This window comes from Theropithecus gelada, chromosome 1 (genome assembly GCF_003255815.1).
Source record: "Theropithecus gelada isolate Dixy chromosome 1, Tgel_1.0, whole genome shotgun sequence".
NCBI lineage: Eukaryota > Metazoa > Chordata > Mammalia > Primates > Cercopithecidae > Theropithecus > Theropithecus gelada.
Window position 1 is genome coordinate 55,269,046 of NC_037668.1, and position 17,531 is coordinate 55,286,576.

Below are 17,531 nucleotides of genomic sequence, written 5' to 3' on the forward strand. Positions count from 1 at the left end.
AATTGAAAATCACTAATTTAACCTAATAAACTGTTCCATGTAGCATATCTGGAGTTTTGGCCCCAACTTGCAGAAAAGAGAGGAGGACAAGATGCTTTGTCATCCTGCTACAAAGTAGTTACCCTTTGGTTGTCTATATATGTTATTATAATTGTTACTCATGCTGATGTTTCAGTTATGGGCCATTTCTCCCTTGCCATCCGATATCTCCAAACTGCTGCCAGGTTACCCATTTCTTCCTCCTAACCATGCACTTAGGGAATACACACTTGTAGATAGTTTTCATAGTAACAAAAAAGGAATCGAAGGGTCTAATGCAGAGTAGTGGAAGTATTTAAGAGTTAAGTAGTAGCCTAAGTAAAATATAAATAGAAAATCAAATATGCTACCAAAACAAAATTCATCAAATGTCTTCCAAAACCAAATAGAAGTTATTTTTGGATTATGCATGCTGTTGTTCCTTTCCATTATCTTGGATCGTTAAGAACATGAAATAGATCTACAGACATACTCTCCTGGTGAAATATAATTCCTTGATTCCCCTCTTGTTATGCTCAGTATCCTTTTGTTTTTCTTCTCTTTTCTCATCTAATTAATCTTAGTCCCATCACCCATCTTTTCACTACTGTTTTATACATCAAACCATACTCCTACTTTCAGTTTTTTTCCATACTTATATACTTTCATCAGTGATCGAGTTACCCAGTCCCGTGGCTTTTTAGGTTTTTTGTTTGTTTGTTTGAGACAGGATTTCACTCAGTTATCTGGGCTGAGGCGCAGTGGAGTGGCACAGTCATGGCTCACTGTATCACTGTAGCCTCAACCTCCCAGGCTCAAGTGATCCTCCCACCTTAGCTTCCCGAGTAGCTAGGACCACAGGCATGTGCCACCACACCCAGCTGCTTTTTAAATGTTTTATAGAGACAGGGTCTTGCTATATTGCCCAGGCTGGTCTCAAACTCCTGGGCTCAAGCAATCCTCCCTCCTTGTCCTCCGGAAGTGCTGGAATTATAGGCATGAACTACCACACCTGGCCCTTTGTAGAGTTTTTTTTTGTTTTTTTTTTTTTGGAGACGGAGTTTTACTCTTGTTGCCCAGGCTGGAGTGCAAATGGCGCAATCTCAGCTCACCACAACCTCCACCTCCCGGGTTCAAGTGATTCTCCTGCCTCAGCCTCCCAAGTAGCTGGGATTATAGGCATGCGCCCCCACGCCCAGCTAATTTTGTATTTTTAGTAGAGATGGGGTTTTGCCATGTTGGTCAGGCTGGTCTTGAACTCCCGACTTCAGGTGATCTGCCCGCCTTGGCCTCCCAAAGTGCTGGGATTACAGGCATGAGACACCGCACCTGGCCATAAAGAGTTTTTATTCACTTTTTTTTTGAGACACAGTTTCACTGTGTCACCCAGGCTGGAGTGCAGTGGCGTGATCTTGGCTCACTGAAACCTCTGCCTCCCATGTTAGAGCGATTCTCCTGACTCAGACTCCCAAGTAGCAGGGACTAGAGGTGCACACTACTACGCTAATTTTTGTATTATTAGTAGAGACAGGGTTTCGCCATGTTGGCCAGGTTGGTCTTGAACTGCTGACCTCAAGTGATCTGCCTGCCTCGGCCTTCCAAAGTTCTGGGATTACAGGCGTGAGCTACCGTGCCTGGCCTGTTCACTTTTTTTCTGTTTCCTTTGATCCTCTTGCCGATCCCATCTGCCTTGAAACTTTCCTCTTGCCATGACTGTCTTTCATTCTGTCCCCCAACTCTGGAGATCCCCAAGTTGAGTCAGCCTCCTTCCTGGACTCCATATCCTCCTAAGAGTGGGCATGCCCCAAGGTTGTGCCATTGATCCTCGAATTATTTCACTCTATGCTTTCTCCTTAGCAGTCACCTGCTTTTATGACCTCCCTTTCAACTTTGTGATCATGACCTCCAGATCTTTTTCCAGTCTAACCCTTTCACCTCTGAGTGCTTGGCCCATATCTTCAATTCATGTTCTGACATCTCCTCTTGAAATAAACTACCTTCATATAAAACTTGTCTTATACTGAGTTTCTCATGTTTCACCCAAACCCCTTAACTAAGTTCATTGACAATACTTAACATCACAGAAAAGTTTGTGCCTTTTGACTTAATATTCTCAGTCATGCTAATTAGCCCTAAGGGAAAAAAAAATTCTGAAGGTAAACACACACACACACGTGCGCGCGCACACACACACACACAGTCTATATACTCTGGAGCCAAATTTCCTGAATTTAAATCCATCTTTGTCACTTACTGTGTGATCCTGGGCAAATTACATAGCTTCTGTGGTGCTATGGTTTTCTGAAGTGTAAAGTTGGGACTATAATAATGCCTAATTTATAGGTCATTGTATAGATAAATGAATTATTATGTAAAGCACTTACAGTAGTACTGGTACAATGTAAGCACTATATAAATACTAGCTATTACATTGGAGCTCACTTTAACTTTATAATATTTAATAACTGTGAAAAATCTAGAAGGAATATTTACATAAAATATAGGTCAACTTGATGGAATATATGAAAGCGATTAAAGATCATGGCCAGGCACAGTGGTTCACACCTGTAATCCCAGCACTTTGGGAGGCTAATGCGGGTGGATTGCTTGAGTACAGGAGTTTGAGACCCAGCCTGGGCAACATCTCTACAAAAATTAGCTGGGCATGGTGGCTCATGCCTGTAATCCCAGCATTTTGGGAGGCCGAGGCGGGCGGATCACCTGAGGTCAGGAGTTCGAGACCAGCCTGACCAACATGGTAAAACCCCATCTCTACTAAAAATACAAAAATTAGGTGGGCGTGGTAGTGGGCACCTATAATCCCAACTACTCAGGAGACTGAGGCAGGAGAATCGCTGGAACCCAGGAGGCAGAGTTTGCAGTGAGCTAAGATTGTGCCATTGCACTCCAGTCTGGGTGACAGAGCGAGACTCCATCTCAAAAAAAAAAAAAAAAAAAAAAAAAAAATTAGCCAGGCATCGTGGTACACATCTGTAGTCCCAGCTAGTCAGGTGGCTGAGGTGAGAGGATCATTTGAGTCTGGAAGGTCGAGGCTGCAGTGAGCTGAGATCACATCACTGCACCCCAGCTTGGGTGACAGAGCAAGACCCTGTCTCAAAAACAAACAAACAAAACATAATTGTAAAGTGTATGGTAACATGGAAAATGTTTATGGTGTACTTAAAAGTTATGATAATATTTTGCATGGTGAGGTTAGGGAATGATATCCTCCCTGTTATTGTTATAATTTTGTTTATGCAAAAATAAAAATCTCAGAAGAAAAAGGTTGCTCATCTAAATTTGCTTTTAATATTACCATCACTCTTCCAGGTTTGAAATTTCAGTTGTTCTTGACATTATCTCTCTTTCCCCACCACCAGTCAAAATGTTTCTTAAATTCGTTTCTTTATGATTTTATTACTGATACTGTGTCCTCCTAACCTTCAACCTAGACTATTGAATTAGTGATCTGTTTGACTTGTTTCTTTTTTCCATTCCACCTTTTACACCATCACAGACTAATTTTTTTAAGTTACTATTTTGTACCCATGATGTTTCTTGCTCAAAAATCTTCATTGCTCTTTGTTCTTTAGAGGTTGAACCCCAAACTTATTAGCTTGACTTTTTTTTTTTTTTTTTTTTTCCCCTGAGAGGGAGCCTGGGTCTTTCACTCAGTCTGGAGTGCAGTGACGCGATCTCAGCTCACTGCAACCTCCACCTTCCAGGTTTAAGCAGTTCTCCTGCCTCAACCTCCCACGTGGCTGGGACTACAGGTGTGCACCACCACGCCCGGCTAATTTTTTGTATTTTCAGTAGAGACACAGTTTCACCATGTTACACAGACGGTCTCCATCTCCTGACCTCATGATCTGCCCACCTCAGCCTCCCAATAGCTTGGCGTTTTGTTTCGTTTTTTGAGACCGAGTTTCGCACGTGTTGCCCAGGCTGGAGTGCAATGGTGCGATCTCAGCTCACTGCAACCTCCACCTCCTGGTTCAAGCAATTCTCCTGCCTCAGCCTCCCAAGTAGCTGGGATGACAGGTGCCTGCCACCATGTCCAGGTAATTTTTTCTATTTTTAGTAGAGACGAGGTTTCACCATGTTGGCCAGGATGGTCTTGAACTCCTGCCCTCAAGTGATCCACCCACCTTGGCCTCCCAGAGTGCTGGGATTACAGGCGCGAGCTACTGTGCCTGGCCTAGCTTGGCATTTAAAACCTGCTACGGTTGGCCCCTTTCTTACCTTTCCAATTTTGTATTTTAGCTACTCTCATTACTAAACCTGTAGTTCCAACCAAACGGTCTGCCTAGAGATCCTCTTCAAGTTCTGCCACCATGCCTTTGCTCACACTATTCTCTTGCTTGGATTTGCCTTACCCCTTCTTTCTGCTGATTCATTCCTTCCTCTTACTTCACTGTCCACCTTCTCTTGAGGCCTTTCTTGACCACTTGAGTTCTTACTGAGTATTCCTGCCTCTGAACTCCTGTAGTAGTAATTGGATATAGCAGTTATTTATAAATGACTTTGTTACATGTCTGTCTATATCCTTTATTTACAAATAGATGGTAAGCTGTTTGACGTCAGGGGTGAGTTTTCACTTCTGTGTTCTTAAAACAGGACAGTGCTGTCAGTATATGGTGTATGTGTGTGTGTTTTGTTTTGTTTTGTTTTGTTTTGAGACAGGGTTTCACTCTGTTGCTCAGGCTGGAGTACCTGGCATGATTTCAGCTCACTGCAGCCTCAACCTTCCAGGCTCAAAAGATCCTCCTGCCCCAGCCTTCTGAGTAGCTGATGTGTACCACCACAACTGGCTATTTTTTTTTTCTTTTTTGTAGAGATAGGATTTTGTCATGTTGCTCAGGCTGGTCTTGAACTCCTGGGCTCAAGTGATCCTCCTGCCTTAGCCTCCCAAAATACTAGGACTACAGGTATAAGCCACTGTGCCCAATCTCAGCATATGTTTTTTGAGACACAGAAGTAACAAGTTTAGTAGAGGTAGTCTGTAGATAAACAAAGTATTTATCAAGTCTCAAAGATTTTAAACCTCACTAAAAGCCTGTGAAATCCTTCTATAGTTTACGGGGAAGCTGTGAATTCATTATAGATGGATAGGGTTTTAACATTTTAGCTAAAACCCATCTCTATTTGGGTTCAATTGTAGTCCAGAGGTATTTATTCTCTTTTATATTCTCCAGGGCACCAAAATTCTGAATTGCAGTTCTTTGGAGATTACTTTAGAAGTTAAATATGGGCTGGGCACAGTGACTCACACCTGTAATCCCGGCACTTTGAGAGGCCAGGGCAGGCAGATCACCTGAGGTCAGGAGTTCTACAATAGCCTGGCCAACATGGCAAAATCCCATCTGTACTAAAAATACAATAAAAAAATTAGCCGGGCATGGTGGCGGACACCTGTAATCCCAGCTCCTCAGGAGGCTGAGGCACAAGAATCGCTTGAACACGGGCGGCAGAGGTTGGCAGTGAGCTGAGATCACGCCACTGCACTCCAGCCTGGGCGACAGAGCAAGACTCCGTCTCAATAAAAAGGAAAGAAAGAAAAAAAAGAAGAAGAAGTTAAATGCAACCCAGTTCCCAGGTTTGTCAGAATGAAAGAAGAAAAATTCTGACTTGGTCTATAAGTATTAATGAGGGACTTGAGCTAGCAAAGAACACATTTATTAATTTAAAGAAGAGACTATTTCATAATAATGTTCCTAGTTGGAAATCTTTAAGGGGTATAATTTTGCTTTTAAGGTAAATTAAAACCAAATGATTCTGGGTTAATATGAAATCTCAAGTTCTTGCTTGATTTCCTTAGCGCCAGCAGAGACTTCAGAAGGAACGCCTCATGAATGACTTCTCTGCAGCCTTAAACAATTTCCAGGCTGTGCAGAGAAGGGTATCCGAAAAGGAAAAGGAGAGTATTGCCAGAGCAAGAGCTGGATCCCGTCTTTCTGTAAGTTGATTCCCAAAAGACCTTTGCAATATCAGAATGTTCTTTCTCAAGTTTGTGTTTTTTTTTTCTTTTTCTCTTAGACCAATAAACATATAAGTTAACTGCTGTGAAAATGGCAGGTTGGTGTAACCTACGTAAAAAATATGTATGCTTGTGATCAAAGCCTAGACAGGAATCTGAATGAGGGTTAAGAGATATAGGAGGAAGAACTATGTCTAATTTTCTTTTTTATTTTGATATGTTGGTTTTAACGTTAAAAACTTGAAAATAAAAATAATGAATCTGTGTCCTGGAATATAATGGGCCAGTTTATTTGGACTAGCCCTCTGTTTTTGAAAAGGATGATCAAATACTGGATTTTAAAAATCCAGCTTCTGAAAAGTATCAAAGATTTATGAAAATATTAAGATAAAGCCTGAGAGGTCAGCAGAACACTGAAACTGCTTTTGCATTGAGTGTCTTTACTGAAGGCAAACTTGAACTTCAGTTTTGATATCCTCATGGCATGAGGAGGATAAAAGTCAAAGCCAAAGGTCCATGCAAGATGGAGAATATAAAAGAAGGTACAACTCAAATTGAACTGGGCCATAAGAGACTATATCCTTAGAATATTAAGTCAAAAGTAAGCTCTCCTATCCCCCAGCAGATTGCAAAAAGATTGCATTAGCACTGAACTGAGCAGATGGAGGAAGAGGGCATGAAGGAGGAGAAATCCAGACAAGATTACCACAAAGTAACCTTCTTCAGGCAGATTTTCTGCTCAAATTAATCCTACCTGAATGGTTCAGTGGTCCTGGACTGGTACAGTCACCTATGTGCAGGGTAGAAGCAAACACAAATTCCTTCTGTAGAAAGACGCCTCTATCCTAGCCCTGAAATAATATTCTCAAATAATTTTTCTAGGGCAGTAAGTACCAGTCACTAAAAATAACCATGTGTGCAAAGAAACAAATTACTCTGAACAAGAATTAGTAGAAACAACAGTGAAGTGAAATATACCTACAAAGACTTTGTATATTAGAATTATAAGACAACTATACTTACTGTGTTTAGAGACATAAAAAGCTGAAAACCTCTGCAGGAAACTACACAAAGCTTTGAAAAAGTGTCAAAAGAATTTCTAAAATGGAAAGATATAATACAGAAATTTAAAAACTTAGTGGATGGGTGGTTTAACTAGAAAATTGGTTAGAAGATATTATCCAGCATGTAGCATAGGGGGTTAAGAGGTTAAATATGGAAGAAAGATTATAAGAAATGGAGAATGGAGAGAAAAGATCTAGTGTAGTTTTAACTGGAGTTATAGAATGAGAATAGGGCAAATATAGAACAGAGGTGATATCTGAAGAAATAATTACTGATAATATTCCAGAACTGATTAAAAACACTAGCCTACAGTTTCAAGAAGACTGACAAATCCCAAGCAGGATAAATAAAATCTCCAATGTAGATACATCAAAGACAAACTTCAAACCAGAGACAAAGAGAAAAGTCACAAAGATAGCTGGAGAAACATTAGAATACCTTCAGAGATACAACAGTTAGATTGACAGTTGACTTCTCAACAACAGTGGAAGCCAGTAGAGTGCTATCTTGAATGTTGATGAAGGACAATAACTGCCAACCTAGGATTCTAAATCCAGTGAAAATATATGTCAAGAATGAGGGCTAATTAAAGACATTTTCAATCAAAAGAGAGTTTTCTATCAGCACCTTATTGAAGGAAATTCTAAAGAATGTATTTCAGGTGGAAGGAAAGTGATCTCAGATAGAAAGTCTGAAAAGCAGAAAGAAATGAACAAAAAAAGTGGTAAATATGTGAAAAGACAAGTCACAGACAGGAAGAAGACATTGCTGTATGTTTAATAGCAAAGGACTAGCATTTAGAATATATAAAGAATTCGGCCAGGCATGGTGGCTCATGCCTGTAATCCTAGCACTTTGGGAGGCCGAGGCGGGCAGATCACGAGGTCAGGAGTTCAAGACCAGCCTGGCCACCATGGTGAAACCCTGTCTCTACTAAAAATACAAAATTATCTGGGCGTGGTGGTGCATGCCTGTAATCCCAGCTACTCTGGAGGCTGAGGCAGGAGAATCGCTTGAACCTGGGAGACAGAGGTTGCAGTGAGCTGAGATTGTGCCACTGCGCTCCAGCCTGGGGGACAGAACAAGACTGCATCTCAAAAAAACAAAAAACAAAAAACAGAATTCCCATGAATCAATATGAAAAAGAAAGATACAACTCAATAGAACAAAAGTTATCAAACTTTTGATCTCAGGAACCCATTACACTATTAAAAATCATTAAATTCTCTGGCCGGGCGCAGTGGCTCACACCTGTAATCCGGCAGTTTGGGAGGCCGAGGCGGGTGGATCACCTGAGGTCAGGGGTTCCAGACCAGCCTGGCCAACATGGTGAAACCCTGTCTCTACTAAAAAATACAAAATTAGCTGGACGTGGTGGCCAATGCCTGTAATCCCAGCTACTCGGGAGGCTGAGGCAGGAGAATCGCTTGAACCCGGGAGGCGGAGGTTGCCGTGAGCTGAGACCACGCCGCTGCACTCCAGCCTGGGCAACAGAGTGAGATTCCATCTCAAAAAAAGAGAAGGGTGCTGAGTGCTGAGAGAAGGGTGAAGCCCTTTATAAAACCATCAGATATTGTGAGAACTCACTCACTATCACGAGAACAACATGGGGAAAACTGTCCCCATGCTTCAGTTTTCTCCATCTGGTCTCACCCTTGACCATTGACCATCTCACCTTGGATTATTACAATTCAAGGTGAGATTTGGGTGGGGACACAGAGCCAAACCATATCAGACCCCAAAGAAATTTTGTTTATATGAGTCATATCTATTGATGTATACTGTATTAGAAATTAAAACTGATAAAAATTTTAGATGTTTATTCATTTACAAATAATACACTTATTATGTATTAACATGAATATAAATTAGATTTTTTTATGCACATGGGGAAAGAAGGAATTAGATTTTTAATTAAAAACAAATTGTTTTTCCAAGAAAAAAATTAGTGGGCATAGTAGCATTGTTTTCATTTTTGCAAATTTTTTTTTTTAATGTCTGACTTACCAGAAGGCAGCTAGATATTCATAGCTGCTTTTGTTTTTTAACCTCCATACTAAAGATGTAAGTGATTTATATACCACCATTATAGTATTAGAATATTCTGAATTTGACTATTTACTTATTTTTACCAGTGAATGTTATACTTTCATATGTTCTCATGTTACTAATTATTACGCTTTTCATTCAGCTTGAAGAACTCCCTTTAGCATTTCTTATGAGGCAGGTCTAGTGGTGATGAACTGTCTCAGCTTTTTTCGTCTAGGATTATATCTGCTTCTATATTCAGTTTATTGTGATAGGTTGTTCTGGTTGAAGTATCTGAAGAAAATACAAGCTGGCAGAAATATACAATTGAAAAAGGAATATTTTTATAACCTTTTCAGATCATTTTTGATACTCTTCGTTGATACTACATCAAAACTTGACAAAAGTTAGTTGCATTGTAGAATCTAAAACCATTATACTGACTTCATACTCTGTTACATTAACATCTGTTGGTCTATGTTATACTTTGATTGGATCTTTTATCCAGGCATGATTTTTATAGCATCATGCATTTATCATTTGGATAGTATTGGTTCCCTGAGTTAGGCAGCTCTTCCAAATATCGATACATTTCATTTTACAATATTAAAAAAAAATACACATTTCCATCAGTTTCTCCAGAAAAGTCTTTAAATATTCGGAAACTCTTACAGTGGTAGATACAAGTCTTCCAAAATTCTATTTTTATTTTTACTTGAAAGCTACATTTTTATCATTGGCAACAAACACCCTCTGTTGTTTTCCTTGAAGTGACAGGCTCATGTTATTTTCAACAAGTTGTCTGCCAAATACCCATCTGAAAAGTTTATATGTTTACATTTATAAAAGTTTTAAAGCGTTTAAATAAGTTTTTAGTAAGTTCTTATAAAACTATATTGAATAAGTAAAAATGGTATTCCCTAAAAAAAGTGGCTAGTTCAGCCTGCAGTTCCATTACACAAGTGCTTTTCCTAGAGACAAACATTGTATTTCTTTATGCAGCAGAAGTACTTTATGTGCACTTCCCATTTCACAATATAGAATAGTAGAAAGATGTGTATTGAGGGGTCAAGGTTTAATTAATAATTTGTATGGCTTCGAGGACACATTGACTTTTAAAATACTGTGTGTGGTGATGAAGAATACAATAATACTGGCCGGGCGCGGTGGCTCAAGCCTGTAATCCCAGCACTTTGGGAGGCCGAGACGGGCGGATCACGAGGTCAGGAGATCGAGACCATCCTGGCTAACACGGTGAAACCCCGTCTCTACTAAAAAATACAAAAACTAGCCGGGCGAAGTGGCGGGCGCCTGTGGTCCCAGCTACTCGGGAGGCTGAGGCAGGAGAATGGCGTGAACCCGGGAGGCGGAGCTTGCAGTGAGCTGAGATCCGGCCACCGCACTCCAGCCTGGGCGACAGAGCCAGACTCAGTCTCAAAAAAAAAAAAAAAAAAAAGAATACAATAATACTAGGCAATTCGGTGCCACTGCCTTGAGCCATTTTATCTACGTGTAGTAGGCCACTTTCACACTGCTGTAAAGGTACTACCTGAGACTGGATACTTTGTAAATAAAAGAGGTTTAATTGACTCACAGTTCTGCATGGCTGGATAGGCCTCAGGAATCTTACAACCATGGTAGAAAGCCAAGGGGAAGCAAGGCATGTCTTACATGGTGGCAGGAGAGAGAGAAAGAGAGTGCAGGGGAAATACCAGACACTTAACAAACAACCGGATTTCATGAGAACTCCCTCACTATCATGTGAACAGCATGGGAGAACCACCCCCATGATCCAGTCACTTCCCACCAGGTCCCTCCCTCTGCACAGATTACAATTTGAGACAAGATTTGGGTGGGGACATAGAGCCAAACCACATTACTACCATTGCCTTTTTTTAATTTTTAATTTTTGTGGGCACATGGTAGGTGTATATATTTATGAGGTACATGAGATACTTTCATACAGTCATGTAATGTATAATAATTACACCATGATAAATGGGGTATCTGTCCCGTCAAACATTTATCCTTTATGCTACAGACAATTAAATTATACTCTTTTAGTTATTTTTGAATATATAATGAATTATTATTGACTATAGTCACCCTGTTGTGCTATCAAATACTAGGTCTTATTCATTCTTCCTATTTTTTGTGCCCATTAACCATCCCCACTTCCCCGCCACCAGTCCCCCACCATTGCTTTTGCTCCATCCTGTTGATATTTACACTCATGGAGCAAATAAACACATTAGTATTATTTTGAGTAATGGTCAAATGAAAAGGTACTCAGCTTCTTTAGTAATGGTGAAATTACAGATTAAAATAACAATGAAATACTATTTCATGCCCACAAGGAGGGCAGAAGTTTAAAATTCTGTGAACACTGGGAGTTGTCGTTATGGATATGATGCAACGGGAACCTTTTTATCTGGCCAGTGGTATAAATTAGAACAACTACTTTGGAAAACATTTTGGCTGTTTTTGGCTGTATCTTCAGAACACATGCAGACCTTGTGATCCAGCAATTCTACCCTAGAAAAACCTGTATGTGTTATACCAGGATGTATGTACAAGAATGTGCATAGCAGCATTGTTTGTAGTAGTCAAAAATTGGAAACATCCAGATGTCTGTCAACAGTTGAATGGATAAATTGTGATATGTTCATACACTGTAATATCATACAGCAAAGAAAATGATTGAACCACAGTTACATTCAGTATCAGAGATGGATCTGGTATAATCTGAAATGATTCAAAAAAAGCACTAAAGAATATAAACAGTATAATTCCATTTATGTAAAGTTCAAAAACAGGCAAAATGATATTGAATAAGGATATATCTCACTATTCTTAAAATGCAAGAAGATGATTTTCACAAAGTCAGGATAATAGATACTTTAAAAGGGAGGGATGGAGTTGTGATTGGAGAAGGGCACATGGGTGGGCTTTTAGGACTCTGGCAGTGTTATTTCTTGATCTGGGGAAAAGGTAAAGTAAAAAGAAAAAAAACCCCAAAAACCCACAGTGTTCCTCTGAGTGGATAGAAATTTGAAATTCTCTTCATTTTGCTTGTCCTGTATTGCTATTATAAAAGGGGTAAGCTTTTTAAAAATGAAAATACGTTGATTTTTACCATTTTTGCTTTGTTTTATTTTAATTTTATTTATTTATTTTTTCTTAGAGGGAGTCTCGCTCTGTTGCTCAGGCTGGAGTGCGGTGGCGTGATCTTGGCTCACTGCAGTGTCTGCCTTCTAGGTTCAAGCAGTTCTCCTGCCTTAGCCTCCTGAGTAGCTGGGATTACAGGCACCTGCCACCATGCCTGGCTAATTTTTGTATTTTAGTAGAGATGGGGTTTCACCATGTTGGCCAGGCTGGTCACAAACTCCTGACCTCAAAGTGATCTGCCCACCTCGGCCCCCCAAAGTGCTGGGGTTGGGATTACAGGTGTGAGCTACCACATCTGGCCTGTTTTTAAAGTATAAAAGTAATACATTCATTAGACTGGTTTTTTAATAATAATGATATTTATTCTTATAGCTTGATTAGAAAGCATACTTTTTCCTCATCAAACAGTAACACCTGAAAGACTCGATTGCTAGTCTTTCACCAAATGCCAAAAATCCTGGTAAATTCCCTTTTAAAGTAACATTATGTGCTTGCCTAACTTTCTTAATTCAATAGTATTAGATAAATTACCATTGGAAAGACTATTTTTCAAAAAATGTTATTATGTGCCAAAGAGGAGACTATGATAAATCAGAGTTATTGTAAGAATTAAACAAAATAATGTACAGAATAATAAGTTCTCAATAAATTCTGTTAAGTCAAAATCTGCCACGATTTGAAGCAGCCTTCTTGAAAATAAAGGTTAGTGGGCTGGGCCCTGTGGCTCATGCCTGTAATCCCAACACTTTGGGAGGCCGAGGTGGGCAGATCATGAGGTCAGGAGTTTGAGACCAGCCTGGTCAATACGGCGAAACCCCGTCTCTACTAAAAATACAAAAATCGCCAGGCATGGGGGCATGCACCTGTAGTCCCAGCTACTCAGAAGGCTGAGGCAGAAGAATCACTTGAAGCCGGGAGGCAGAGGTTGCAGTGAGCCAAGATCGCACCACTGCACTCCAGTCTGGGTGACAGAGTAAGATTCCGTCTCAAAAAAAGAAAAGAAAAGAAAGGTTAGTTTATGTGTGTTTATGCCAAATCCCATGTCTTCAGAGTTTAATATATATTGATGATAGATTGATTAGCAACTTTCTCAAAGATCTCATATGCTCTTTTTGTTTTCTTTTTTTTTTTTGAGACAGTCTTGTTCTGTTGTCCAGGCCGGAGTGCAGTGGCGCAGTCTCAGCTCACTGCAACCTCTGCCTCCCGGATTCAATTTTCCTACCTCAGCCTCCTGAGTAGCTGGGACTACAGGTGCCCGCCACCACGCCCGGCTAATTTTTTTGGTATTTTTAGTAGAGATGGGGTTTCACCATGTTGGCCAGGCTGGTCTTGAACTCCTGACCTTGTGATCTGCCCGCCTCGGCCTCCCAAAGTGCTGGGATTACAGGCGTGAGCCACTGCGCCTGGCCAGATCTCATATACTCTAGACCACACATCAGTAAAAATCAAAAAACCTTAGGAGAAAAAAAGGTAACACCATTTACATTAGACTGATTTTTGAGGTGAGTCTGCTTTAGTGCCTAATATGCTATGTCCATTTAAAAAATTTTTACATGTTCTGAAATTTTGTTTTCTTGCAACTTTTCAACTTCTCTTAATCTACCTCCCCCCAAATTTTAAAATATTTTGTTGTTAGCCCTCTCTCCTACCCTTATTATTCTCTACCTTGTTCAGTATGGTTTCTGTTCAGGACTCAAACTGGAATGCAGATTTTCTTCAACCACTTTACACCCACTTCTTAGTTGAGACAGATTGCCAGAGTCCTATGTAATCTTACAGATTCTGTGGGTGTCAAAGGATATTGCTTCTTTATACTATGCTAAGGAAGCCCTTGTTTTGTGTGTCTGTGACGTGTTTCTGGATGACAGCAGCAATAATGCCATCTACTTTCTAGGCAGAAGAGAGGCAAAGAGAGGAGCAGCTGGTCTCATTTGACAGGTAATAGAATTATTTATACAACATGCTGGATAGTTGAAATGGGACTCTTATCTTGTTATATTTCTTTTAATTGTAAAAATCAATGAAAAAAATAGAGGACAAAAATAAGGGGGTACCTGGGGTAGATAACATAATCCGCAGAATAAAATTAAAAAGTCAAAACCATGGGCTTTTCCAAGTTTTTTGAGTTATGGAAGGAATAATTTCAAGATGAATAAAAAATTCCAAGAAACCATTGATGTCTGTGTGTTAAGCAGAGAGCTTGACTCCCTAATAATAAGTATGAACCCACATGTCTACAGATTAGGAGGTCTAAGTCATCTTACCTCTAATTCAGATTTAAACCTATCAGAGTTCTTGGGTCTCTGTTTACTCATTTATAAAATGGAAGCAACTCATCCTTCTAGGAGTATTAAGAGGGAAACCAGACAATTTGCATCTGAATGATGTTCTTAACTTCTCCAGAGTAATCCCATGGAGGTGTATTTGTGGTATTAGTACAGAACTTGATATGTTTTAGCATAGATACACATCCATTCCTCCCCACAACACTATGAGCACCTCAAAGGCCTGGGGACTCTGTCTTACTTAGTTTTGTATCTCTAGCATGTAGAGGACGTTAGTTAAACATTGTAGAGGTGAAGTATGATTTATGATACTGTTGGGGAAATGTATAAAAATGGAATTTCAAAGTCTTTTATATCTAGTATAATAAGTAATATGTTTTCCTTTTAAATGCTTGAAAATAAAGAGGCGGTGGGTCATGGTGGCTCAAGCCTATAATCCCAGCGCTTTGGGAGGCTGAGGCGGGTGGATCACCTGAGATTCAAGGAGTTCAAGACCAGCCTAGCCAACGTGGCGAAACCCCATCTCTACTAAAAATACAAAAATTAGCTGGGCGTAGAGGCAGGCGCCTATAATCCCAGCTGCTCTTGAGGCTGAGGCAGGAGAATCGCTTGAACCCGGGGGCCGGAGTGAAGTGAGCGCCACTTCACTCCGGCCTGGACGAAAAAGCGAAACTCCATCTCAAAAAAAAAAGAAAAAAGAGGGCAGGCATGGTAGCTCAAGCCTGTAATCACAGCATTTTGGTAGGTTGAGGGAGGAGGATAGCTTGAGGCCAGGAGTTTGAGACCACCCTGGGCAACAAAGCAAGACCCCTGTTTCTAAAAAAAATAAAAAGAAAAAAAGAGTTATAACATTTCACTAGCTTTCTGTTAAGAAGGTTTTTTTATGGGTTTTTTTTTTTTAATAGAGATGAGGTTTGTGCTATATTAGCCAGGTTGGTCTTGAACTCCTGGCCTCAAGGAGTCCTCCTGCCTCAGCCTTCCAAAGTGCTAGGATTATAGGCAGGAGCCTCCATGCCTGGCCTTTTAAGAGGTATTTAGCCCAAAGCATAACCTCAAGGAAGTTTCTGAAAACCAGGAGATGTGATTCTGTTGAACTAACTGGCAAAGCACTGATAGGTCACTTAGCTTGCTCTTCTCCACCCACTTGGTACTGAAGGTACCAATGCAGCTTGCACTTTGAGAGTGCTCTGGAAGATGATGGGGCAACATAATTCAATGAGTTCAAATCTCTGGCTACTTTCCTTGTCTGGCAAGCCCCAGTGAGATTACAGAGTATACCCCTAAATGGAAGCAGCCAGGAGTCCCATCCCTCATAATTCTGCTACATGTCAGCTTTGTCCATGGAAGCTGAGTCTTTGTTTTCCTGGTATAATCAGTTCTTTGCTTCCGGATATGAAGAATGTGGCCCTCCAGTACTTTATTGATAGCAGAGGAGTGAAGCCCTGGTAATGTCTTTGCATAGGTTCTGCTGGCAGTAGAGATGCTGGCAGTAGAGATGTCTTGTTATGCCTTTGAGAGGAGAAATCACCTAGTGTGCTTGTCTCCCTGCAGCCATGAGGAATGGAACCAGATGCAGAGCCAGGAGGATGAGGTGGCCATCACTGAGCAGGATTTGGAACTTATTAAAGAAAGAGAGACGGCAATTCGGCAGCTGGAGGTGAGAGCCAGGTCATGTTTTTTGTTTGACTCAGTGTATCTGCAGGTATCTGGACTCGTTAGTTCACTTTAATTCTCTTAGTGATTATGAAAAAGCATAAACTGTGTCATTGTGTGATTTGTATTTTTTCTGTCTCTGTGTAATCATGGTGGGTTTCAACTACTGTTTTTTTGTTTTGTTTTGTTTTGTTTTGTTTTCTTGGACGGAATTTCGCTCGTCGCCCAGGCTGGAGTACAATGGTGCAATCTTGGCTCACCGCAACCTCTGCCTCCTGGGTTCAAGCGATTCTCCTGCCTCAGCCTCCTGAGTAGCTGGGATTACAGGCATGCGCCACCACGCCCAGCTAATTTTGTATTTTTAGTAGAGATGGGGTTTCTCCAGGTTGGTCAGGCTGGTCTCGAACTCCCGACCTCAGATGATCCACCCACATCAGCCTCCCAAAGTGCTGGGATTACAGGCGTGAGCCACTGCACCCGGCATGAACTACTGTTATAACGGTATTGGCTTTGGTGCCCAGGAGTACTCAAATCCTTTCTTCAATCACCACGTCTTATATGGATCACCACATCTTATTTCTCCTGGAGAGATGTACATGGAGAACAGAACAAGGCAGACAGATATTTTATTGCTCATTAGAACTTTGACCTCAAATCTCAGTGCCAACCTCCGGTTTAGGCAGGACTCCATGGAGAGCCCCTTTGCTTAGTCTGAAGAGCCCAGAATAAAGGCAGGCCAAAAGTCTTGCTCCATTTTTATGTATCCTAAAGTCTAATCCCAAGTTGTAAATCTTATCCCTTCAGTGGGTCAGAGAAATAGGAACAGTTTTTGAGGTGGAGGTTGAGGGAGAAGTCTGTAGGCCTTTCTTACCTAACTGAGCTTTCAACTTTAATTTTGCACAGTGACTAATAAAATATCCTTTTTTTTTTTCCAAACTGAGTCTCGCTCTGTCACCCAGGCAGGAGTGCAGTGGCGCTATCTCAGCTCACTGCAGCCTCCCCCTCCTGGGTTCAAGCGATTCTCCTGCCTCAGCCTTCTGAATAGCTGAGACTACAAGTACGCGCCACCACACCCAGCTAGTTTTTGTATTTTTAGTAGAGACAGGGTTTTGCCGTGTTGACCAGGCTGGTCTTGAACTTCTGACCTCAAGTGATCTGCCTGCTTCAGCCTCCCAAAGTGCTGGGATTACTGGCATGAACCACTGTGCCCAGCTAAAATATCCTTAACCCTGAGTTTTCTCCAGTTTAGTTTTCTCTGAAGGTAGAAGGCTGCCATTGCTGGGATTGGGGGAGGAGAAAAGGAGAGAGGGAAATTTTGAGCAGTGGTTCTGAATGGT

General features: G+C 40.8%; 1 protein-coding gene across 3 annotated transcripts in view; it reads left to right on the forward strand.

Moving 5' to 3' along the window:
• The window catches only part of STX12 (syntaxin 12), a 51,284-nt gene that overhangs the window by 23,115 nt on the left and 10,638 nt on the right, over window positions 1–17,531 (forward strand). For 2 of the 3 annotated variants that reach the window (XM_025393005.1, XM_025393011.1), the window contains exons 4-6: window positions 5,837–5,974; window positions 14,151–14,194; window positions 16,093–16,198. In XM_025393005.1, coding sequence (XP_025248790.1) covers window positions 5,837–5,974; window positions 14,151–14,194; window positions 16,093–16,198 — 288 coding nt within the window. Of the gene's footprint in view, window positions 1–5,836; window positions 5,975–14,150; window positions 14,195–15,917; window positions 15,987–16,092; window positions 16,199–17,531 lie in introns of all 3 variants that reach the window. The other variant, XM_025392997.1, reaches the window with a different exon arrangement.